This window comes from Lemur catta, chromosome 1 (genome assembly GCF_020740605.2).
Source record: "Lemur catta isolate mLemCat1 chromosome 1, mLemCat1.pri, whole genome shotgun sequence".
Classification (NCBI taxonomy): Eukaryota; Metazoa; Chordata; class Mammalia; order Primates; family Lemuridae; genus Lemur; species Lemur catta.
This window is the reverse complement of record NC_059128.1, coordinates 78,254,041-78,279,194: the sequence shown is the minus strand read 5'-3', so window position 1 is coordinate 78,279,194 and position 25,154 is coordinate 78,254,041. Positions and strand designations below refer to the sequence as shown.

Genomic DNA, 25,154 nt, shown 5'->3' with positions numbered 1-25,154 from the left:
CCATGGCGTCAGCCTAGCTCACAGCAACCTCAAAGTCCTGGGCTTAAGTGATCCTCCTGCCTCAGCCTCCCGAGTAGCTGGGACTACAGGCATGCGCCACCATGCCCGGCTAATTTTTTTCTATATATGTTTTTAGTTGGCCAGATAATTTCTTTCTATTTTTTTAGTAGAGATGGGGTCTCACTCTTGCTCAGGCTGGTCTCGAACTCTTGACCTCGAGCGGTCCACCCGCCTCGGCCTCCCAGAGTGCTAGGATTATAGGCGTGAGCCACTGCACCCAGCCTATTTATTTATTTTTTGAGACAGAGTCGCACTCTGTTGCCCAGGCCAGAGTGCCGTGGCGTCAGCCTAGCTCACAGCAACCTCAAACTCCTGGGCTCAAGCGATCCTCCTGCCTCAGCCTCCTGAGTAGCTGGGACTACAGGCATGCACCACCGTGCCCGGCTAATTTTTCTATATATATATATATTTTAGCTGTCCATATAATTTCTTTCTACTTTTAGTAGAGACGGGGTCTCGCTCTTGCTCAGGCTGATCTTGAACTCCTGAGCTCAAATAATCCACCGGCTTCGGCCTCCCAGAGTGCTAGGATTACAGGCGTGAGCCACCGCACCCAGCCTGAGAGATTTATTATAACTACTTCTGGGTATCGGACAGAGGTGGGGGCTGGGGGGAAGGGATGGGGGTATACCTACTTGATGAGTGCAATGTGCACTGTCTGGGGAATGGACACGCTTGAAGTTCTGACTGGGGGGGATAGGGGAGAGGGGATGAGTGCATACCTACGTGATGAGTGTGATGAGCACTGTCTAGGGAATGGACACGCTTGAAGCTCAGACTCGGGGGGATTGGGGGGTATGGGCAATATATATAACCTGAACTTTTGTACCCCCATAATGAGCTAAAATAAAAAAAAATAACTACTTCTGATGCCTCATTAAAGATATTCTATTGTTTTCAGAATCCATTTTCCCTCAGCAAGTAATTTCTTTGTACTCTAATTTAATCCTTTACACTGTCATCAAAATGATCATTTCCAAATACAGATCTGATCCTGTCACTTCTTTTTTTTTTTTGAGACAGAGTCTCGCTCTGTTGCCCGGTGTAGAGTGCCGTAGCGTCAGCCTAGCTCACAGCAACCTCAGACTTCTGGGCTCAAGCAATTTTCCTGCCTCAGCCTCCCAAGTAGCTGGGACTACAGGCATGTGCCACCGTGCCCGGCTAATTTTTTTTATATGTATATTTTTAGCTGTCTAAATCATTTCTTCCTATTTTTAGTAGAGACAGGGTCTCGCTCTTGCTCAGGCTGGTCTCGAACTCCTGACCTTGAGCAATCCTCCTGCCTCAGCCTCCCAGAGTGCTAGGATTACAGGCATGAGCCACCATGCCCAGCCTGATCCTATCACTTCTTTATTTAAAAATTTCCAATGACTGCCTACTGACTGTGTGACAGAGTGCAAATTCCTAAGCATGGCACCGAAGGTACTGTTTAATCTGGCCTCAGTCCATCTCTTTCTGGCTAAGGCATTCCACATGCTATCCATCCAGAGGTACTTGCAGTTTCTGGAACATGCTATACTCATTTGTGCTTCTATGTCGTTGCTCACGCTGTTTTCTCTACTTAAATATCACTCCTCATCCCATATCCATCTCTTCTATTGCCTTCTTCATGATCAAGAGACTATTCCTCAGGACACAACTCAAATTCTTTCTCTGTCAAGTCAAAGGCTTCACTGTCTCTCCTAAGATTAAATAATTGTACCATTTGTGGTGCTCCTGTAGTACTTTACTCATGCTTCATGTATTACATTATAGCTAATTATACATACATATAACACTCTCTTCTAGACAGTGAATTCTTTTTTGTGAACCTCTTGATTTGTATATTTCCTTTCCCATATTTGGGCTATGTCTTACATATCTTAGAAAGCTGTCATAGTGCCTGACCCATAGTAAATCCTCAGTAAATGTTTGTAGTTTGAAATTAAAAAGAAACAACAACAACAACCAGGTACTGCTTGTGTTTCCATATTATAAAAACCACTTCTAGGCCGGGTGCAGTGGCTCACACCTGTAATCCTAGCACTCTGGGAGGCCGAGACGGGAGGATCGCTCTAGGTCAGGAGTTCGAGACCAGCCTGGGCAAGAGCGAGACCCCTGTCTCTACTAAAAATAGAAAGAAATTATCTGGACAGCTAAAAATCTATATAGAAAAAATTAGCCTGGCATGGTGGCACATGCCTGTAGTCCCAGCTACTTGGGAGGCTGAAGTAGTAGGATTGCTTAAGCCTGGGAGTTTGAGATTGCTGTGAGCTAGGCTGATGCCACAGCACTCTAGCCCGGGCAACAGAGTTGAGACTCTGTCTCAAAAAAAAGGAAGACTTGAATATTTCTTCAGGGGCAGACTGGGAACACTACATGAATTGTTTATTCGTATTGAAACAAGTATGCATCTGTTAGTCTTAGAAAACTACAAAGTAACTATTAAGCTGAACATAGATGCTTTATACCTGTGGTCCCCAACCCCGGGCTGTGGACCCATACAGGTCTGCAGCCTGTTAGGAACTGGGCAGCACAGCAGGAGGTGAGTGTCAGGCTAGCGAGTGAAGGTTTATCTGTATTTACAGCTACTCCCCATGGCTTGACATCCCCCCACCCTTGGTGTCTTCCATGAAACTAGTTCCTGGTGCCAAAAAGGTTGGGGACTGCTGCTTTAGACTGAGAAGCAGAATGCTCCATTTGGATATGCAAATCTTTGTGTGCGGAGCTGAAGTACTGCTTCTGCAGACATTGATACAGAAGAGAAGAACAAAAAAGCTGTTTCCTTGCTCTGTGGAATTGGAGCATACATGTGTCAATATATTGCTGTTTTTGTGGAGATATGAATGTCCTTGTTTGAGCCCTTGCTCTTTGGAGAACAGAAGCTGAGACCTAATGGATACAGGAAAGCAAGGACAGGCATGGTTCTTACTGCTTACTGGAGCAATAATTATGCAAAGGGACTGGACTAGCTTTGATGAGGGTCTACCTTGACCTACATGTAAAGACTGAATAACTCAACCTTTGCAAGAAATGTGCTGATGTTGGGCTATTATGTTCTAATGTGATTGTCCTGTTGGACTGTTGGATCAGAGGTCAACGTCATCCTCTGGGTGTGGAGGGTGAGGTTTCCTCTAAAAGAGTAGATTTCCATGGTCAGTCATTCTAGGAAGATGTAGCACCCGGGACAGAAAATGGGACTTTGAAAGTGGACCCTAACCTGGGTGAGGAGGGTTGTTTTCTCTGGTGATTGGGCCTAAATGCCCAAGACATGGTCAAGGGAACTCTTGCTGCAGAGGGGAAGCTGTCTGTGGCCACATGGACCAGGCTGGAAGCTTGATAGTAAGGCAGGCCTGTATCTAGTCCAGGAGGGCTTTGAGAGTAGCCACATCATACCTACAAACACTTTGGATTATTCTTCCTTTCTGAATATCATTACGAGTTACAGCCTGGTCTTGGCTGTGCTGTGGGGAGAATTTGATGGGAAGGGCCTGTGTTTGTCACATCCTAGTAAAGAGAGGTCAGTGCTCCTTTCTGCCAAAATCCAAGGCAATGGTGAAGGCTACATTGGGTAGAGAGAGAGAGATCAGTGTCCCAGAACAGCAGGGTATGGAACATCTGAAGCAGAGACAGGAATCAAACTGAAGAATACTTTGTTCAGTTATTTTAGGCATAAGTGGGAGATAGTACCTCTCCTGGGGACTACCTCATAGTAGAGAAGGAAGAGAAATTTAAAAAGGGACTGATATCCTGATAATTTGAAGGTGAGCATTCAGAGCCATTATAATTTGGATTTTTATTTTAAATATGGCTTCCTTTATATACAAAGACACATGAAAGCTATGACACTCTAGTTCTCAAGGGCACATGAGGCCTTTTATTAAACAAATCCTTTGCATCCTGGGTATCTGCTCAATAGATTTGAAGAAAATAAAGGCAATCAAAATATTCTTCAGTTTGGTTTTATATGAACCCTTTCTTTCTAGTTACCCTTAGGCTGCTTCTCATGAGCCTTGTTGTAGAGGTATACATCTAGATTCTTGGCTGTCTTCCATTATTTTTCCATCCTCTCTTTTCCTCACAAAGTGTTTGGTGTTAGAGAGGAAGGGAGAATTTGAACCTGTTTCTGGGTATCATGGATAAGCATGGATATATATCTAACTGGTCTTTCAGTGAAGTGGACATCTAAGCAGACATGATTTTCTTAGGCTGAGCAGGGATGCTATTTAACACATTGGCATAGCACAATCTCATTCCTGTTGATCGCATCTACTGCCATACTTTGACAAAAGACTGTATTCAGTTCCTTAGAGCTTTTCTGGATTCATGGTGCTTTGCCTTTTTATTCTAACAGCTGCTTATTTGCATAACCTGTTAAAGATACTTTCATACCATCACACTAATGGGCTTCCCCTAGCTTCTTGGACATTTTTTTCTTGCTCTTGTAGATTCTATAACAAACAACAACTTTTGCCTTCAAAAAAATTCTTCCCGTTTGAAATTTTTCATAATCTTCTCCCAGCTACATAACAAAGCTAAACTTTATATTATAGAACATTACTTTAGCATATTAGACCTTCCTGAAACTCTGAGTTTCTTCACAGATTTTCTTCTCTGGATTTTAAATGCTGTAGAATACCTATCAATTCCATTTACTTCAGTCCAGCATTTATTGAATACCTATTATGCTTCAGGCATCAGACTACCTGCTGGGGTTACAAAGTAGAGGAGCTCATGCCTGGTTTTATGCCTGGAACACTTGACTCTAGTTCTAGTCTTATGACTAACTCCATCAAAATTGCATTGAAAAGAGGAACCTCCTAAGGCTATTAAATGATACAAGGGAGAATGCAACCAGTAAGAAGAGCAATCGAGGTTACTAAGTTGGGGGTGGGGGGAAGAGAAATATCTTCCCATGTAAAAAGATTGGGAAAAATACTGGAATCCAAAGACACAAGGGAAGAAGCATACTTTAAAGGTCGAGTATTTTTCTAGGCTAATAATGTAGGGTTTCATTTTTGTTATGTGTTATAGCTATAAACAAGAACAGTATAAATGAAAATAATAGGAAAGTATGCATATTTCATTATTTTAAATTAATATATTTATTACAGCATTTATGTCTGTGTTGACAGGATTTTTTAAATAACATTTCCTTGTATCAAAATTCTTTGAGAGAGAATATATATCTCTTAAACTTAATGAAGTCTTGGTAAAGAACTTTAAATCTTTAGATGTGGGATCACAAAGAGAAGGAAACATTTTTTTTTCTTTGGGATGTATAACTCTTGACATACTGTGGTGTTTTGTTTAGGAAGTCTGAAGACATGATCCTAGTTCTAAAGGTGCAATAAAGATATCCTATCCATCGCTTCCTCTGCTGCCTATCAGCTGAAGGAAAATGCCTCAATCTCCTTTTGTCTTCCGAAAATAAAAGGAGGGAGGCAAAGGGTGTTAGAGTGCAGGGTTTTTTAGGGGTTAAACCGAGGTGCTTAAGAATCTCTGCGGTTCCCGCAGCTTTTACTTAAGCAGCTCCTGTAAAGCAGATGTTCCTCCAAATAAGAGGGCTGGAGTACAGAGGCCCGCCGGGAAGTCTTGGGGTGCAGCACAGGTTGGGGCAGCCGCCTGGACTGTATCGAAAGGTGCCCGCATTCTGCAGGTGCAGGGATTTTGATTTTGCACTCCGCCGTCTCCCCGCCCCGGCTCGCAAGGGGACTGGAGCCCCAGCGTTGCAGGGTGCGGGATTTGGCCCCTGAAACAGAGCTCAAATATATTCCCGGCAGTAGACATTAATCTAGCAGACACACCTGGCCCGGGGGAGGGGAAACGGCATCCAGGAGCTCCACGTTTGGGACGCTAGAGGGCCGGTCGGGCTTGGCTTCGTCAGACTGCTTTCCCGTGATTGCTTCCCCAACCCGCCCATCATCCCAGCACCCTATCTCGATTGGCTTTTCCGCCTGCCACTCGGTTCCGCCGCGCTGACCCCCATTGGCCTCCTCTGGCCGAGGCCCCGCCCCACGAGCTGGGCACGGGCAGTGGGGCACCGAGGAGACCGAGCTCGGCGCTTGCTCCGGGCTTGGGGGGGAGGCGGTGGCAGCTGAGAGGGAGGAGGAGAAGGAGGAGGAGCGGGGCCAGCAGGAGGCAGCGGCAGCTACCGGGCCGGGGTGATGGTGCAGGTGCCCGGAGTCGGCGCGGAGCTGCCGGGCTGAGGGGCGCCTGGTCCAGGGTCCGCAGCGCCGCCGCGTCGCTCTCGGGGGCGGGCGGGCGGGAAGATGCTGAGCAGGTTGATGAGCGGCAGCAGCAGGAGCCTGGAGCGCGAGTACAGCTGCACCGTGCGGCTGCTGGACGACAGCGAGTACACCTGCACCATTCAGGTCAGCGCTGCGCCGCCCCGCCCGTGGGACCCCCTAGTCCCCAGAGTCGGGCCAACTTGGCCGGCGGCCGCCGCCCGGGGGTCGCCCCAGCCCCAGCGCCGCGCTTTGTCCGTTTCTGCTTGCAGCGGACCGCCACGGTGCGGGCGCTTTCGCCGGAGCCCCTGCGGGGGACCCGGCACCCGGTGCTCAGCGCCGCCGCGGGGCTAGTCCCCGCGTCCCGCACCCCCAATACCTCCCCTGCCCTCTCCCGGGGTGAGGGCGCCCCTTCCTGGCTCTTCGAGCCCGCCCGGGTGGGGAGCACCTTCCGAGGGTGTCCGGAGGGAGGCGGGCAGGGCGGCAGGCTCCTAGCTCGGCCGCCCCGTCGGGGGGCGCAGGCTTTGGCTCTCCGGCCGGACAAGGACGTCTGGCTGGCTTTTCTTATCTCTCTTTGGTTGGAAGGATAATCGTTTATGTCATAATTTCCCCCCCACCATTTGTGAGTCAGAGCTTTCCGAAGGTAGAACTGAACGCGCAGCCCATGCAGAGTGGCCTATTGAAGGGAGCTCAGCCCTCTGGGCTTTAAAGATTTAGGGCCCCCTCCCGCCTTTCGATCCCCAAATCTTATTGTGTTGGGTAGTTTTGGGGGGCGTGAGATAAAGATTATCAACAAGTCCCAGCGATTTGGGGGTTGGCTGTGGCCAGAGAGAATCGGTGACTTACCAAAACGCCAACAATACGATAATGCTGCACAGCATTTGTTTCAAAACCTGGTATTTTTGAAGGGATTTTTACAACCTCTTGCTTATGTTCCTTCACTACTGCTGTGTGGTACGTCAGGAGTAGTAGTCTTTCCCGGGAATGCAGTCACAGCCCTCTCTCCTTCTTTGTAAAAAAAAGTCAGAGATTGAAAACATTGACAATGCTCAGGTGTTTAGTTCATCAGCTGGGAGGATCCTGCGCTTTTACCGCCCGAAACTGCTCTTTGTGGAAAAGCAAATTGAGTTGGACCCTAAGGGGTCTCACCTGATCCCTTGCCTTTGCAGCACGAAACCAGAGGCTGTTTCTCGGCTCTGATGTGACAGAAAAAAACTGTCGGCCCGGGTCCTACCCTTCTCAGTGTCTCCCTGCCCCCGCCCCCTTATTTATTTATTTTTGCTGACAGTGCTCAATAGCGGAAAATAGCGTTGTGTGAGAAAGACGCTGGGTAGTGTATGAGAGCAGCTGCTCTCTGCTGACTCCGTGCTCAGTTCAGCTTTCTCGCCACTTTCCCTTTTCTCCCTCCCCCTAAAACCAGCTCTGGGTATAAGTGCTGACTCCTGCCAAAGATCCATGAGGGTACAGAAAGAACACAAGATCTCTTTTTAAGGTCACTTAAATACAGATTAAGCAGTCATAAAGATGCTAGCCATCAAGTGAAAGGATTTTTGTAGTCGAATATGATAGAGAGATGCTATGTATTATTTCCTTACTGAATGAGTGGCATACTACTTTTTTGTTTCTATTGTATCATTGTGCCATGTACAGTTTTTTGTTTTTTCTTTTGGTGGGATAGGAGAAAACTTTGAATTGACGTCTTCATCATTTGAATATTAATGCATTATCCACAGCTTTTAAAGTCTTTATCCTTTTGTTTTAAAATTTAAAGCATTTACACAATAGCATATAAAGAGCAGTGTGAGATTTAGACTTCATAAGTCCTAATAATACTTTGGGGTATGTGGTAAAATAAGATTTCTGGGGCAGATCATTAACTTTTGCCAAGGTATAAAATACAAATGAAACACAATTCACATCACCATTCTGCTGGAAATGATTGATAACCTTGTGATTTTAAGGTATCATAGCAATAAGGCATCCAGTTATATTTTTCCCAGTTAGTGGAACCTTTGAATTTGCTTGATTGGTGTTATAATTGTGGCTAGTTTTTATTACTGTTGAGAAAAGAATATTTTTAAGTTAAACAGGACTTAGTGGATTTATGCTTGCTATATCCTGCTATGGTTGTATTTATTTTCCTACTGCTCTTATTTTACATTATTGCAATTTAATGTTATAAAAAATCTATGCCACTTTTTAAAAATTAAGGTGGGTGTATTATGGCCACACTGTAGTAAGTGTCCATTATTTAGACATGTTAATGATTGTGCACTGTGATTCTTATATAGAATCTAAAAAACACAAGATTTCTAAAGGGTATGTAATGTTGTCATTCTTTGGCACCACTATTGTGAATTGCTTTTGTTTTTACGCATGTGGGGAAATGTAGAAAAAGGACAATATCTTACATGAAATTAACATTTTTTGCATATGGCTTTTCTCAGTATTTAGAAATTGACCTTTTCTTAGTAAGTTTTCCCCTTGTACATTTCTGTAGTGTGTGTGTGTATGTGTGTGTGTGCGCGCGTGCGCGCCCATGTGCTCATTTATCAAACACTGGGCACAGTCTTTTGAATCAGTATAGAAAGGATCTGTGAGCTTCTTCTTAGGTTAAGCAATATTCCCAACATTTTAGGCATTTGCAGTATTGTATATTTAAAATTTTTTTTGGTAATAATTTGAACTCCTTTTCCTTAAAGTGTTGTATGTCATATTTTTGTTTAAATAAGCTTATCTATTTTAGAAATATTTTAGTGCCTCTTGAGATAATCAGAGACCGTTTAGGGTATTACAGAATCAGAAATGTATCACTGGGTTGGAGTTATGATAGCTACATTTGGTAAATATCAGTTGTAGGAAATTCTGTCAAAGTATTGGTTTGTCATTTCATAATGCAGCAGTAATACTGATCTGGCATTTAGGATGTGATATTAAGGTAATGAAAATGCCTTATATCTTCTCAATGAAGGTTGTCACAGTTACCAGACTATTTTCTTTCATTCTTTCTGATATGCAAATGTATTTGTAGAACCTGAGAAATGAAAGTATACATGGGAGGGTTGTAGTATAATTGCTCCCCTGTGAAGAACATTGTTAACAGCTCCCTGCCAGTTTTGAAGGTCATTGCCTCATAAATGCAGGTCTGGTACTCATCTATTTTTCACTCATCTGTTTCATTTATATTTACTTACCACATTTGCCATCTTAATTTTATTTGGAAGAACATAGGGAAAAGGAAAAATGAAAAGACTACCTAATATCTTTGAACTCGGTATACTGAATGGAGTCATTTAAATGCTTAGGTGTATAATATCTTAAGGAATAGATTTTTTTTTTTTTTTTTTTTTGAGACAGAGTCTCACTCTGTTGCCCGGGCTAGAGTGCTGTGGCGTCAGCCTAGCTCACAGCAACCTCAAACTCCTGGGCTCAAGCAATCCTCCTGCCTCAGCCTCCTGAGTAGCTGGGACTACAGGCATGTGCCACCGTGCTCAGCTAATTTTTCTACATATATTTTTAGCTGTCTATATGATTTCTTTCTATTTTTAGTAGAGATGGGTTCTCCCTCTTGCTCAGGCTGGTCTCGAACTCCTGAGCTCAAACAATCCACCCGCCTTGGCTTCTCAGAGTGCTAGGATTACAGAGGAAAAGATTTTTTTAAAGACATGGGATCTTGCTATGTTGCCCAGGTTGGACTCAAACTCCTGAGCTCAAGTGATCTTCCTGTCTCAGCTTCCTGAGTAGCTGGCACTATAGGCACACATTACCGTGCCCAGCTTCTGAGGAATAAATTTTTAACTATCTTTTAGGTTATAATTGTTTATAAATTATTAAGAATATATATTGCAGAATTTCCAGTAGAAATATTTATTTAAAAAATGTATATTTTCAAGTCAAATATATTAATCACTTTTTTGTGATTACTGAAAGGTGAAGATACTTTAGAAATGAATTTGATTTTACTGGAGACACATTAATATAACTGATTAAGCAGCTAGGTTAAATTTTGCTGTTAAATAAGATACTACCATAAATAAAATGTGTATACAGAGACAGTTCTGTAGTGGAACCAATATTTGGATTTGATTGTGGCTCAACCATTCAGTAACTGTAGGATCTATGGTAAAGGAGGAAGGGAGAGAACAAATGTATTAAGCCTTGTGCTTGCCAGGCACTCTGTGTGCGGTATCTTATCTTACTTCTCAGCAGCATTATGGATTGATTATATATCCATTGTACCTGGTGAAGAAAGTGGGATTGTGGGTTGGTGGGAGAGTTGATGTGAGTTGAATAGCTACAAACTAAACATTCTGTTAGGTGGTTTGCTTATGCCTTACCTCAAACATTTCAGAGGTAGGTGGTATAATACCTCTTTTACAAATGAAAAGAACAGGTCCAGGAGGCCAAAGGAATTTGCTGAAAGTTACTGGGTGGCCATGCAATATGTATGTATATATATTTTTTTAATTTATTTTTTAAAATTTCAGAATATTACAGGGGTACAAATGTTTTACATAAATTGCTTTTGTACCATTTGAGTCAAAGTTCTAAGTGTGCCCATCCCCCAAATAGCGTACCTGTTAGATGTGCCTGTTAGGTGTGAATTTACTCACCTCCCCCCACCCGCTTAATTTCCAATGAATGTTATTTCCATATGTGTACATAAAAAAGTATTGATCGATTAGTTCCGATTTAATGGTGAGTAGGTGTGGTGTTTGTTTTCCCATTCTTAGAAGAATGGTCTCCATCTCCATCCAGGTTAACATAATGATATGCTCTCATATCTAGAAAAACCCCAGAGATTCTGCCAAGAGACTGCTGGAATTGATAAATAAATTCAGCAAAGTCTCAGGTTACAAAATCAATGTATACAAATCAGTAGCATTCATATATGCCAACAACAGTCAAGCTGAGAACCAAATCAAAGACTCAATACCTTTCACAATAGCAACAAAGAAAATAAAATACCTAGGAATATATTTAGCTAAGGAGGTGAAAGACCTCTGCAGGGAGACCTATGAAAGACTGAGAAAGGAAATAGCAGAGGTTATAAACAGATGGAAAAACATACCATGCTCATGGATTGGTATAGAATCAACATTGTTAAAATGTCTATATTAGGCCTGGTGCTGTGGCTCACGCCTGTAATCCTAGCACTCTGGGAGGCCAAGGCGAGAGGATCATTTGAGCTCAGAGGTTCGAGACCAGCCTGAGCAAGAGCGAGACCCCATGTCTACTAAAAAAAATAGAAAGAAATTAGCTGGACAACTAAAAATATATATAGAAAAAATTAGCCGGGCATGGTGATGCATGCCTGTAGTCCTAGCTACTCAGGAGGCTGAGGCAGGAGGATTGCTTGAGCCCAGGAGTTTGAGGTTGCTGTGAGCTACACTGACACTACGACACTCACTCTAGTCTGGGCAACAGAGCAAGACTCTGTCTCAAAAAAAAAAAAAAATGTCTACATTACCCAAAGTGATCTACAGATTCATTGCAATCCCTATTAAAATACCAACATCATTTTTCTCAGATCTAAAAAAAAGAATTCTATGCTTTGTATGGAACCAGAGAAGACCCTGTATAGCTAGAGCAACCTCAAGCAAAAAGAACAAATTGAGAGGCATCAATTTACCAGACTTCACGCTATACCACAAGGCTATAGTAACCAAAACAGCATGGTACTGGCACAAGAACAGAGATATAGACCAATGGATCAGAATAGAGAACCCACATATAAAACCATCCTCACATTGCCATCTGATCTTTGCCATGCTGGTCTTTGTCATGCTGATCTTTTAATGCTGGTCTTTTTGTCTCTTAATCCCGTATTTGTTTCCTCTCTCCATTCTGACTCCCCAAGTCACTTTACCTCCCTATACCTTCATTTTCTCATCTATATAATGGGAATATTAATTTATTTCATAGTAAAAAGAAAATGACTTGGAAATATCATTAAAATATTAATAATAAGGAACATTTAAACAGGTTAACATACTACACATTGTGCCTTATTCAAATAAAAAGAATTGGGAAATGTTTTACCTTTTTTTTTTTTTTTGAAAATCAATTTAAGTCTTAAGTCCCCTTTGAAATGATTTCTGATTAGTCTCAATGAAATTGTGAAATCCTAGGATGGGATAACTTGATTCTTTATTAGAACTCTGCTTTAAAATTCAAGAATTTACATTTACTTCCTTTCTGTCCTACCAAGTGTTTGGATTTACAGGGGCATTTATTGCCTGGACTGTGGTTTGTCTTTTCAAGGAACTTCTGCTTCTTATTTGGTGAGTGGAATCCTTGGTTTCATTAATGCAAAAAGAATGTTGTTAGAGAATTAGGATAGTTTTATTCACAGAGAAAAACACAAAGCTGTTGTATTTGCATGAATATTGATTTTTAAAAAACTTTAATAGGTAATTATGCTGTCTCAGAATCTCTGTTACGATAGCATGTCAGTTAAACTCTTAACTCTTAAAACTAAGATAGTTTCAAAATTAGCCTTCTGGGTTCCTAAAAGCATTTGTATTCTGTTTCTAATTTCTATATTAAATATTTATTGTATAAGACTAATGCAAATCAGCCTTTTTAGTAGAGAAGGTAAATTCTAGATAGGCAATTGTGCTGTCATTCTTTTTCTTCTTGAAACAGTGCCCTTAAAGGAAGTGTCAATGGCATTCAAGAGAAATCTACAAGCATTTGCCACTGCAGATTTTACTCATGGGTATTTGTATGAATTTGCATTCTATTAAATGCTTGAAATGAATATGGTAGGGGAGGCAATTCAACATAGTGTTTAATAAAAGAGCATGTGGTTTTTGAGTCCTCTGTTTGTTACATTGCCCAAAGACTCATTTATCATGTCTGTGCTATCATTAATAAATAACACTTAAAAAAAATTTGCCAAAGCAAAATCAGACAACCACAACCAGAAGACAAAAAATAGTCATTTTTTTGTTATACATTTGTAATGATTTATGAATAGGTATGAAAACATTTAACCCAAAATAAGAGGAAACAGGCATTAGTTTTAGAAGAGATTTACTAATGATATAATAATTGCTGCATTAAGGTATTTGGGATTACTTTAAGAACTTTATTTTTATGGTAGATTAGAATTTATGAAGGTTAGAGTAAGAGAAAGCTATAAGCTAAACCCTAAGAATTATAGTACATAGTTCAGTGCCTTACATAGTTATAGTTCAATAAATATGCTAATTTGTTTGTGCTACATGATTGCTGTGTTAACTTCAACACTTTAAAATTTCTTATTCCTAAAAACAATAAACATTTTCTAACAATTATATAACCCTTTTTATAGTTTCAACCCATCCCATTACAAACCATTTTGCTGCAGCCCTTCTCCCTGGTGAGAAGTACAGTATGTAAATGTGGTATTTATGGAGCCTTTGAAGTCTCTGATAACTTTCTGCAATTATCCTTTGTTTGAATTAGTGGAGTCCTAGTCTACATAGCTCCTATGACTTTTTGGTTTTTCTCTTAGGATTTGAAGCCTTTCAGGTCTCCCCCCACTCCCATCTCTGCGGGTTTAGAGGGCTCAGATCAAATGAATACTGTGTAGTGCAGTGCTTTATGAAACATTAGAGGTCTGCCAGAATTAGGATTTTGAGCATAGGGATCACCACAGCCACAGAAACCTCCTTCACTCCTTTTCCCTATGTCAGTACCACATAAAACAGGATACAGACCTTCCCACAGCCTCATTTTCTAACTTCTTGCCTCAAGAGGAAGTGAACCATGCTTTTCAACCTGTTTCTAGTTATGTCTATTTTAGGCTGAATTCATCTTTGATAACCTCATCTATAGCATTCTGACTCTGCAGACCCTGTTTCACGGAGCAGCCTCCTGTGGGTTGCTTTTCCCTCAGGTGTGCCTAGCCAGGGCTTGAACTACAGATGTGAATATCATGGAGGATTGGCAGCAGCCTTACAGCTGCTGTTTCTCACCTGTGTGGTACTCAGAGAACTGGGTGCTGTTCTCCTGGAGGCCTGGTAGCTGTTAACCTTCTGTTTTCTGGCCTTGACCCTTGGGGCTTAGGCCAGCCACCTGAATGGGTTTCTTATGCAGCTGAGGGTACTAAAGCATCTCCATTCCCATGTTGCAGAGTGAATGGTGTTTCCTGTAAGAGAACAATGTCTGTCTTAGCAATTGAAGCAAGTCTTCTGTTCCTTTAAGAGTCTCTAGACCCTGGTGACCAATATAACTCTTTGAACTTTTATAAGCAGTTTAAATATAGGTAGAAGCAAAGATAGACCAGGGAGAGCAGAGGGTCTAAGTGTACATATTCCCAGCCTCCGGTTTCTCCGGAGAAATTTCCTTCTCAGAAAAATTTAAATCACAGACTTCTTCCCAAGATCACTGTGTGACCCTGATTTTTGTTGTCAATATTTTGACCAAGGTAGGAGTCTCTATTGGTCTTTCATCAGTTGCAATTCCTGTATTATTTCTAAGGATAGCATTTTACTTCTGTGATCTTTCCAACTTTCTTATATCCTTAATTTGGAAAGCAGGAACTTGTAAAGCCTCTTAGGTTCAAATTCTCCAGGCTTTTGCATGCTACCATCAGACGAAATACAAATGTGTATGAATAAAGTTTTCTAAAGAGATCCTCCCGTGCCATGCTCGTAAAGGCAAAATAATTGGGCCACATGCTTGGCAACCACTGAGTTTGTGTACAATAGCTCTATTCACTTGTCTACAGAAAACACCCCTTTGACAGCAATTACAGCTTTCATTCCCCCCTCCTCTACTTCTGACTCCTTGAATTACCATGACCTCATCTGCTGGTTTATCTTTAGAGGCACTCTGGACCACTCCAGAAATGCTACAGGACTCATTCCTCTGTGCTAAAGATCATTTCAAAGCCTCAGACACCAACCACTGCCCACCAAGGGAAATCATTCAAACTCAGGCCCAAATCTAACTATTCCCATGCCTCATTTGAATTATCTTACTATGTTGCAACTCAGGGACTTTTTCTTTTTTAGAAATTGTGAACCCTGTCAAAAGCATGGAAAGTAGGGGATCTGTTGCAGCAGTGGTTCTTAAAAGTGTAGTCCCTGAATGGGCATCATCAGTATCACCTGGTGCTTGTTAGAAACGCATATTCTTGGCCCTACCCCGGACCTAGTGAATCAGAAACTCTGCGGATGGCCAGGCGTGGTGGCTTACACCTATAGTCCCAGCTACTCAGGGGGCTGAGACAAGTGGATTGCTTGAGCCCAGGAGTTTGAGGTTGCTGTGAGCTAGGCTGACGCCATGGTGCTCTAGTCCGGGTGACAGAGTGAGCAGAGCAAGACTCTGTCTTGGGGGAAAAAAAAAAAAAAAAAAAGAAAAGAAACTCTGGGGATGGAGTTCAGCAGTCTGTTTTAACAAGCCTTCCAAGTTATTCCTATGCTTGCTGAGGTTTGAGAATCACTACTATTGGGTTATAGAGATATTTAGTAGGTAAAATTGACAAGTCTTAATTGGATGTACAAGGTGAAGGAGAAGGGAAGAATTAATCTCAAATTCTAACTTTTGTTTTATTTCTGAATGGCCTTAACTTGCAACATAAAAGCTAGGTTGTTTAAAGATACGCATACCTATCTTCAAGTGGGCAGGAGTCTAGAAATTCTACAATGGGTCATTATACCAATTTGATGCTGTTGTATTTATTGGTTAGTATTTTTTGTCTCCCCTCCCCTGACGTAAAACCAATATGATTATTGCATATTTTTATATTGTTTTGCAAACAAATTTTCTTCACAGCTTAAAGCCCTGGGGGAAAATGAAGAGGAAAGGCCCTCGGTGTCTGGGGACTTTCAATTTACAGGCTGCAGACAAGTAACGAATTATAAAACATTATAGAATTTGGGGCTAAGACAAGGTGATAAACTGTGTCAGTGCAAATTTGGGGTGGAGCTTGGGAGAGGGGAAGAGACTTCAAAATTCATAAGCATTTTCAAAGGAGGTGAGCTTTGACCCAGATTGTGAAAGATTGCCAGAAGCAAAAAATGGGCTGTGGGGATGGGTGAGGGGCATTCCAGGTTGAGTTAACAGCAGGCTACTTGTAGGTGAAAAAACTAAACATGTAAAATCTTTAGTTTTTCCTTGAGTATGTTTATCTTTCTTTGGTACAGTTGAGTCAAACAACAGAAATCTACTTGCTTAGGGGGAATTACTGTCAGCAAATTTCAATCATACTTGACACACTGAGAGAAGTCAATGCAAACTAAAAATGAATGTATAAAGCTGGTGTTGAATAAAATCTAAAGCTGTTTAACACAAATTAATATTCTTCACACAGGAATGGCATTATGAAAAGAAAAGGTGGATTCAGATTTCAATCTTAATTCTGTGGCTGCAGCAACTACATGTGAATTATATTAACAAGAGACCTCTTCTCTTTGGCATCAGTTTAATCATCTGACAAAAAAGAGGATATCAAAATCAAATCCCAGCATTTGGTTGATGTTTGAAAATTCTTTGATGGATCCAGGGCAGCCTCAGTTGTGCATTAACGGTTAAGAAATGTGACCTGTGGCACCCTAAAAGACACATTTCAGCATCTCTGTTCATAAACCTAAGTGGCCACCAAAAATAGCTTCTTTAGAGGACTGAGGATTGCTTCGCTGAATTCCCCAGTGAACGCCTGCCTGACAGCTCCAGAGTTCCCAGCCCTATGTAGGGTGTACTTTCAGCAGCCAACACAATGCCAGGCTAGAGCTTTGGGGATGGGAACCTCCAAGAAAGCATTGTTCGGCATTTGAGCAATCAATGTTCGGCAGAATGCCAATGCTAATAGGTTATTTTGCTCTGGAAAAGGAAAAAAAGAAGGGATAGTCTAAAGACTGATGAATAGAAGATGACTGACAATACAGGCACTCCACTTTGTTGGAGAGATTAAGGGGGCTTGCCTGTGAAGTGTTATTACGAGAGCCAAAAAAATTAGCAAAGGCCCACAGGCCCAAGACCTGAAAGAAATACTAGTGCATCAAAACAGCCGGCCCCAGGACACACTCAAATGTCTGGCCACTTTCACTGAACTCATAGTAGGAAAAAGCCAAATCATTAGGAACCCTCATACCTGGCACTCCATAGTCAGGCAAATTATCTTTCACCTTCAGGCAGATGAAGAGCCTTTTTTCTCTATACTCTGATTTAACTCAAGGGCCTCTAGTCTGGGCCTCAGTCTAATTTTGAGGATACCTGAGTGGAAGAGTTGACTTCAGGATTCCCAAAGGATTCTAAAAACTCTAGGCAGGAGGTGCCACTAAGATTCTTGTTTTGTGTTAGACATGAGCCAAGTAGATAAGAGCATTGATCAGAACACAGAAAGCAGAAATAATTAATTCACCTAAGGATCTCATGTACTTCTAGGGATAATTTAGGCTGGAAAATGCATCCAGCTTGCCCTCTTTCAGATTTTTGCCTCTAGAAAAGTCCAAAAGCCCCAAAGTTATAATGGAATTGAAGGTTTGTAGGTCAGAAGGACTCCATGGATTGGCATTATGCCTGGAATGTTATAAGGCATATTGAGCCTGCAACTTCACAGTATATACTTACCTATGCAACAGAATAGCCCATCAGCTCTTTGGGAGGCCATTCAGAAATTATGCCATCAAAAGAAATTTGGCTGTTGAGTGAAAAAAATCTGATAAAAACATAATGTAGTCCCAGTACTGGAATGCAGCTTCTTCAAACTATGCCCAGCTTCATATTCTAGTACATGTGAAATAGGTTAAAAAAAAAAAAAGGTGGATGGAAGTTTGCTTGGTGTAGTGGCAGGACATAAGATATTGAACTGCCTATTGCAATGTCAGATTTTATAAGCAGCATAGCTGATCTGAAAAATTAATACTTTCTTTGCTTTTTAATATATCTTGTGTAATTTAGACAAATTTGTTTCAATGAGTAGTCACAGAAATCACATCTAAGAATTGTTTTCTAATTTTATGGTATATGAGATATTACCCATATTCTAATTTTAAATATTGGGTATACTAGTCAGTCTGATTATTTTTGAGACACTAATATAATGATATACTATCTTGCTGCAAATCAGATCTTTCAGTGTGTCATTATAAAATATTAAGGACTATTTTTACTAATTGATATATGTCACAAAAGCTACTTTTACTTTCTGGCTGAAAGAAAATGACAAAAGAAGCGGAAAAACTTACTTTTCACTTCCTGAATTCTATAATTTTATTTCTGGCCATCTTTCCTGACATGATAGCTCTTCTGTCCATCTCTCATCATCTCCTTTGCTTTATGCTAATTTATACTTTCAGCCACTCACTTGATATAGTTTCTTATTACCATTTCTAATTGTCATCACTGCTTAGTTACATCTTTGCTGGTCAATTTCTTTGTGTGGTGGTAACACCTTCTGTTGTGGGAGGTATTAAAAAAAGGTGTCAGGCCGGGCGCGGTGGCTCACGCCTGTAATCCTAGCACTCTGGGAGGCCGAGGCGGGTGGATCACTCGAGATCAGGAGTTCGAGACCAGCCTGAGCAAGAGTGAGACCCCGTCTCTACTAAAAATAGAAAGAAATGATCTGGCCAACTAAAAATACATGTAGAAAAAATTAGCCGGGCATGGTGGCACATGCCTGTAGTCCCAGCTACTCGGGAGGCTGAGGCAGGAGGATTGCTTGAGCCCAGGAGTTTGAGGTTGCTTGTGAGCTAGGCTGACGCCACGGCACTCACTCCAACCCGGGCAACAGAGCGAGACTCTGTCTCAAAAAAAAAAAAAGGTGTAATCGTAATGTATGTAAATATATACTAAGGCATAATATGATAGTATGAACTTTAAGTTCATTATTTAACATGGGAGTGTTGTATATTTTAGTTAACTGGAACCTAAGATAATACAAACAAATTGAAATCTGTGTTGTATAAAGTAACATCTTAGGGTTCCAACCTAAAGATTGCTAAAAGCCTTGGGTTTTAGCTGTATTGGGTATTATATGTTTAGAGCTGCCTGTTAACTTTTTTGCTATTATTTCTTAATGGATTAATAGATCCAATGAGACTCTGTCTCTTTCTTTTGGTCTGGTACTTCAGGAATGGGTGGACATGGTGGGGGCACTCCCCATGGCCAGGAAAGTCTTCACTCTGGATAGCTGAAGTTAGTGAAACTGGAGGGAGAGTTAAAATAATTGACTAAAGGGAGAAACAAAAGATCAAAACCAGAGACACAGTAGGGTTGGAGCAAGGTAAGTCTTCAACAGTATTACCTGGTCAGAATCTGGAGCAGCAGGTTGGGGATGATGAGAGAATATTGGAGATCTATTTTTGTTGTTGCAGCTGTGTGTGATGGTAAAGGCTTAATGGTTTAAAGGAGCCCTCTTTGCTTGGCCTCTGTGCAAGAGTAATATTTAAAATATTCAACAATCAATGAATCATGGTGAATACCTCAGTGAGCAATACTCTGCCAGAGTGCATTGTAGCTGGGAATAGGGCTCTCTGCTGTGCCAGATACTATTTAATGCTGAATACATTGCATTCCTTGGTTCCCCATTTGTGCTTGCCAGATGTGGGGTCCAAATCATCCGGGAGGTTCTATCTTCCTGTGGAGCAGAGGGCCCATTCCCATCTTTCATATGCTTCCCAAATGCAACTCTTGATTATTTTCTCTTTTTTAAATCCTTCATGGTTTTCCTTGTCTACTGGATAACAGTAACCTTTTAGTGTGGCATAAGAGGCCTTCTGTGATTTCTCTGCTACCTCCCTTTGCAGCATTTTTTCATCTCATCCTCCATATGTATCTTTTCTCACTGCATGGATCATCAACCTCCCTATCCCAGGGTAGATTTCCTCCCCAGTGTTGCTGGACCTCCTTATCCCAGGGTAGATTTCCTTCCCAGTGTTGCTGGACAGTGCCTTGTGGGACCTTATTGTAGTACTTACCACATTGAAATGTAAATATTTACTCACATGTCTGCCTCTCACTGTAATGTGAACTGTTCTAAAGGCAGAGAGGATACCTTTGCATAATTAGTATCTAAGGTGTCACCTAGGGGCTTAATATGTGTTGATTATAGATGTGCATGAATAGAACTATTAGCTCTGAAGAAGATGATTATTAATAATGCAAATGTAAAGATACCTCTAGCTTGAGCTAAATACATTAAAGAAATGAACACATCAGATTTCCTGGTCTTGAGAGTTATGCTATGGTGGTTAGTTAGTGGTGAGGGTTGCACAACTCTGGGAATATAAACACTACAAAACATTGAATTGTATACTTTAAAATGGTGAATTTTATGGATTAGGAATTATATCTCAATAAGTGCCAATGTCAGTTTCCTGGTTTTGATAATATACTATAGTTATATAAAGTGTTACCATTGGGTGAAGCTGGGTGAAGGCTACATGGGACATCTCCATACTATTTTTTGCAACTTCTTGTGTGTTTATAATTATTACATAATAAAAAGTTTTAAAAAAGTGATTGAATTTGTTTTTCTGACCAGATGTATTTATTATTAAGTTGGGATTTATGGTTTAGAATAACTATAGAAAGTTTTCTCACTCGATAAGGATCTATTTGTTTTTCAAAATAATGTAGGATTATTTATAAAGAGGTAACTTGAGAATAAAATAAAGTCAATTATATTCTAATAAAAAGATAAACTAAGGACTTAGAAATGGTGGCTTGGTAGTATTCATTTTTTGCATCATTTTTTTCTATTCTTTGTTTTTTATAATATTTCTCTGACATAATTACAATTAAAATGAATGTACTGACAGGCCAGGTGTGATGGCTCACATCTATAATCCCAACACTTTGGAAGGCCGAGGCAGAAGGATAGCTTGAAGCCAGGAGTTTGAGACCGGCCTGGAAACATAGGGAGACCCAATCTGTACCAAAAAAAAAAAAAAAAAAATTACCTGAGTTGTGGTTGCATGTCTGTAGTCCCAGCTATGCAGGAGGCTGAGGTGAGAGGATCACTTGAGCTCAGGAGTTTGAGGCTGCAGTGAGCTACGATTGTGCCACTGCACTCTAGCCTGGGCAACAGAGCAAGGCCCTGTCTCTAAAAATAAATAAAAATGAATGTACTGACGAATTATGCATTTCATAACATGCTGCCATTTTTGTGTCTTAGAAAATTATCTGATGTAATGTCTGTATTAAAAATTTTTTAATTGTAATATGAGTTGATTCAAAAATTTATTGAATTCTTTTTGTGTTCTAGGCTCTGTGATAAGTACTTCATATACCTTCTTTCATTTAATCCTGTTAGATGGAAAATATTGTTGTCCCTAATTACAGATGAGTACAATGAAGCTTAGAAAGGTTAAATAACTTAATGTCCCAGGAGTAGTAAGTGGGGAACCTGGGATTTGAACTCTGGCATATGTAACTTAAGAGTTGTTTTTACTGCTCTGTAATAATGATTTGGGGGGAGTCAGGAGACCTCTGTTAAATGTCTGACTCTGACTAACTGTGAGAGCTTGGGCAGATAACTTAATCTCTAAGATGCAGTGTAACCTCTCATCTGCAGAATGAGGAGGCTCAGATAGAAGATCCTTCCAGTCCCTTTTAATAAAGACATTTTGTAGTCTGCAAGAAATTTGTCCATGGCTCAATAAGTGATGGTTTTTTTTTTTTTTGGTGTGCGTAAGTGTGTTCCCTCTGTGAAGGATATTCTTTATAAATACACATAGAGACAGGATCTTGCTGTTGCCCAGGCTGGAGTACAGTGATGTGATCATAGCTCACTGCATCCTCTAACTCCTGGGCTCAAGCAGTCCTCCTGCCTCAGTCTCCTGAGTAGCTGGAACTGCAGGTGCAAGTATTCCTTTTAAAGACAGATGTCAAAGGAAGGGCTTGGTGACAGCTTCAGTCTATATTCTGGTCCTTAGTTTTGCAGAACACAAAATACAGCTTCATCTGCTCGTTCAACACATATCAGGTTCCGGGAGATTGATTCATGCTAAACAAAATCATAAGCGCATTTTTAAAATCATAATCTAGAATCTCAGTTTGTTAATTATAGTGGAATAGTGAATACTAGTTTCTGCTATTGTAGACTGTCTTTAGGATCAGAGGCTTTGGAAAACCAAATTAGAAAGTTGTTTGGAAAGCAAAGGGAATTAAATGGTTTTGAGGGATAGTCTTTCAGATTGAAAGTCTTATAAACAATCTCTGTTCCATAGTAGAGTTCTGATAATTATGTATCAACCAGAATCGGTTTTCTTTTTTCCTTGATTAGTCTTACTAAATCCTGATAAAATCTTCTCTTCTTCCCCTACTTCACGCAAATTATTATACCAACGCTAATACAACTTTTTTTTTCCAGATAGGTTAATTTTTCTTTTCTAAAGGTATATCCCAGTCTAGAGAAGACACTGTTTATTTTGATTACACTTGGGTGTTTCTTAAGACTTTACTCTAAATGTTTTATAGTGTTAGCTCTTACATTTAGATCTATGATCCACTTTAAGTTAATTTTTGTGTATGGTATGAGATAGGGGTCTAAACTTGTTTTTTTTTTTTGAGACAGTGTCTTGCTCTGTCACCTGGGCTAGAATACAGTGGGGTGTTCATAGCTCACTGTAACCTCAGACTGAGGTTCTTGTGATCCTCCTGCCTCAGCCTCCTGAGTAGCTGGGGCCACAGGTGCATACCACTGGGCCTGTCATGTATATATATCTTTTGTAAAGATAGAGTCTCACTATATTACCCAGGCTGGTCTCAAGCAATCCTCCCACCTCAGCCTCCCAAATTGTTGGGATTACAGGTGTGAGCCACTGTGCTCAGCCCCAAAGTTATACTTTTATATGTGGATATTCAGTTGTCCAGCATCATTAAATGAAAGATTATTTTCCCCATTGAATTGTCTTTGTCCCTTCTGTTGAAGATCAACTGACTATAAATATATGGATTTATTTCTGGAATCTTAATTCTGTTCCATTGATCTATCTGTATACCTTTACTAATCAAGACAGTACCAACCTGTCTTGATTAATTAAGCTTTGTAGTAAGTTTTGAAATTGGGAAATATGAGTCTACCAACTTTACTCTTTTTCAAATTATTTTGGTTATTCTTGGTCCATTGCATTTCCGTATGAATTTTAGGATCAGTTGCCAATTTCTGCAGAAAAGCCAGGTGGAATTTTGATAGGAATTATGTTGAATCTATGGAAAATTCAGAAAGTATCGCTATCTTAACACCTTTTTTTTTTTAAGAGATAAGATCTTGCTCAGTTGCCCAGGCTGGGATGCAGTAGTATGATCATAGCTCACTGCAGCTCAAACTCCTGGGCTCAAGTGATCCTCCTGTCTTAGTCTCCCAAGTAGTTGGGACTACAGGCACCATCATGCCCAGCTAATTGAAAAAAACGTTTTTAAAGATGAAGTCTTGCTATGTTGCCTGGCTGGTCTCAAACTCCTGGCCTCAAATGATCCTCCCACCTCAGCCTCCTGAGTCATGGGATTACAGATGTGAGCCACTCTGCTCCGCTCATCTTAACAATATTAAGTCTTCTGATTCATGAATGTAGGATGTCTTTCCATTCATTTTTAGATTTTTTTTTTTTCTTGAGACAGAGTCTCACTCTGTTGCCTGGGCTAAAATGCCGTGGTGTCAGCCTAGCTCACAGCAACCTCAAACTCCTGGGCTCAAGCAATTCTCCTGCTTCAGCCTCCCCAGTAGCTGGGACTACAGGCATGCACCACCGTGCCCAGCTGATTTTTTCCACATATGTTTAGTTGTCCAGCTAATTTCTTTCTATTTTTAGTGGATGTGGGGGTCTCGCTCTTGCTCAGGCTGGTTTCGAATGCCTGAGCTCAAATGATCCTCCCGCCTCAGCCTCCCGAGTGCTAGGATTACAGGTATGAGCCACCACGCCCCACCAGATTTTTAATTTTTTAAATAATATGTTGTGGTTTTCAGTGTAAGCAATATGCTTTTGAGATTCATTCCTGTTAGTGCATGTACTAGCAGTTTGTTCCTTTTCATTGCTGAGTGTATTCCATTTTATGGTTGTATCACAATTTGTTCCATTAAACAGCTGATGAACATTTGAGTTGTTTTCATTTTTTGGCAATTATGAATTAGGCTGCAAAAAAGACATTTATATAGGTTTTTATTTAAACATAGTTTTCCATTTTACTTAGGTAAATATGTAGATGTAGAGTTACTGGTTGTATATATGTGTATATTTACGTCTATAAGAAACTACCAAACTGTTACCCAAAGTGGCTGTGCCATTTTGCATCCTCACTAGCACTTGGTATTATTAGCTTTTTGTAAAAAGCTATTCTGATAGGTATTTAATGATATTTCATTGAGGCTTTAATTTGCATTTTTCTAATGACTAATGGTATTGAGCATAAAATTCATGACATCCTAGAATTTTGGAATTGGGAGAGACATTAAAGAGTTCATTCCTGGTTTTTACATTGTGTTTCTCAGACATATGTCACAGTATGTCTGAGGGTTGGGGGTTGGGGCACTAAGGAGTGTGCTGCTGTGAGTGGGTAAGATCTGAGCACCCAGCTTGAAAGGGCTCTACTTTTATCAGTTTTTTAAATATTGAATTTTCATGTGACAAATTGTTAGTAAAAAGGGTACCTGTGTTTAAAAAAAAAAAAAAGAAAAAGAAAAAGTTGCTGAACTCAGTTTTTTTTTTTAAAGGATGAAATTGAGACCCAGAGAGGTAAATTGCCTTACCCAAGGTCCTATACTTAGTCTGAAATAGACTCATACAACAGTGTTCTTTATTCTGCAGTGTATTATCTTGTCTTAACTTTTAAATTCTACTGTTTATTGGCTCAAGGAAGAGTTAAGATGAAAAGTCTACTGATCAAGATTTGTTGAAATCATAAATATTTTTAAAAGTTTCTTTTATACTTAAAAGTAGTACATGGAAACTA

General features: G+C 40.6%; 1 protein-coding gene across 6 annotated transcripts in view; it reads left to right on the top strand.

Moving 5' to 3' along the window:
• The first annotated feature begins 6,135 nt into the window (after positions 1-6,135).
• Positions 6,136-25,154, top strand: part of FRMD5 (FERM domain containing 5) — a 292,126-nt gene continuing 273,107 nt past the window's right edge. For 5 of the 6 annotated variants that reach the window (XM_045540458.1, XM_045540426.1, XM_045540442.1 and 2 more), the window contains exon 1: positions 6,312-6,413. In XM_045540458.1, coding sequence (XP_045396414.1) covers positions 6,312-6,413 — 102 coding nt within the window. Of the gene's footprint in view, positions 6,414-25,154 lie in introns of all 6 variants that reach the window. The other variant, XM_045540417.1, reaches the window with a different exon arrangement.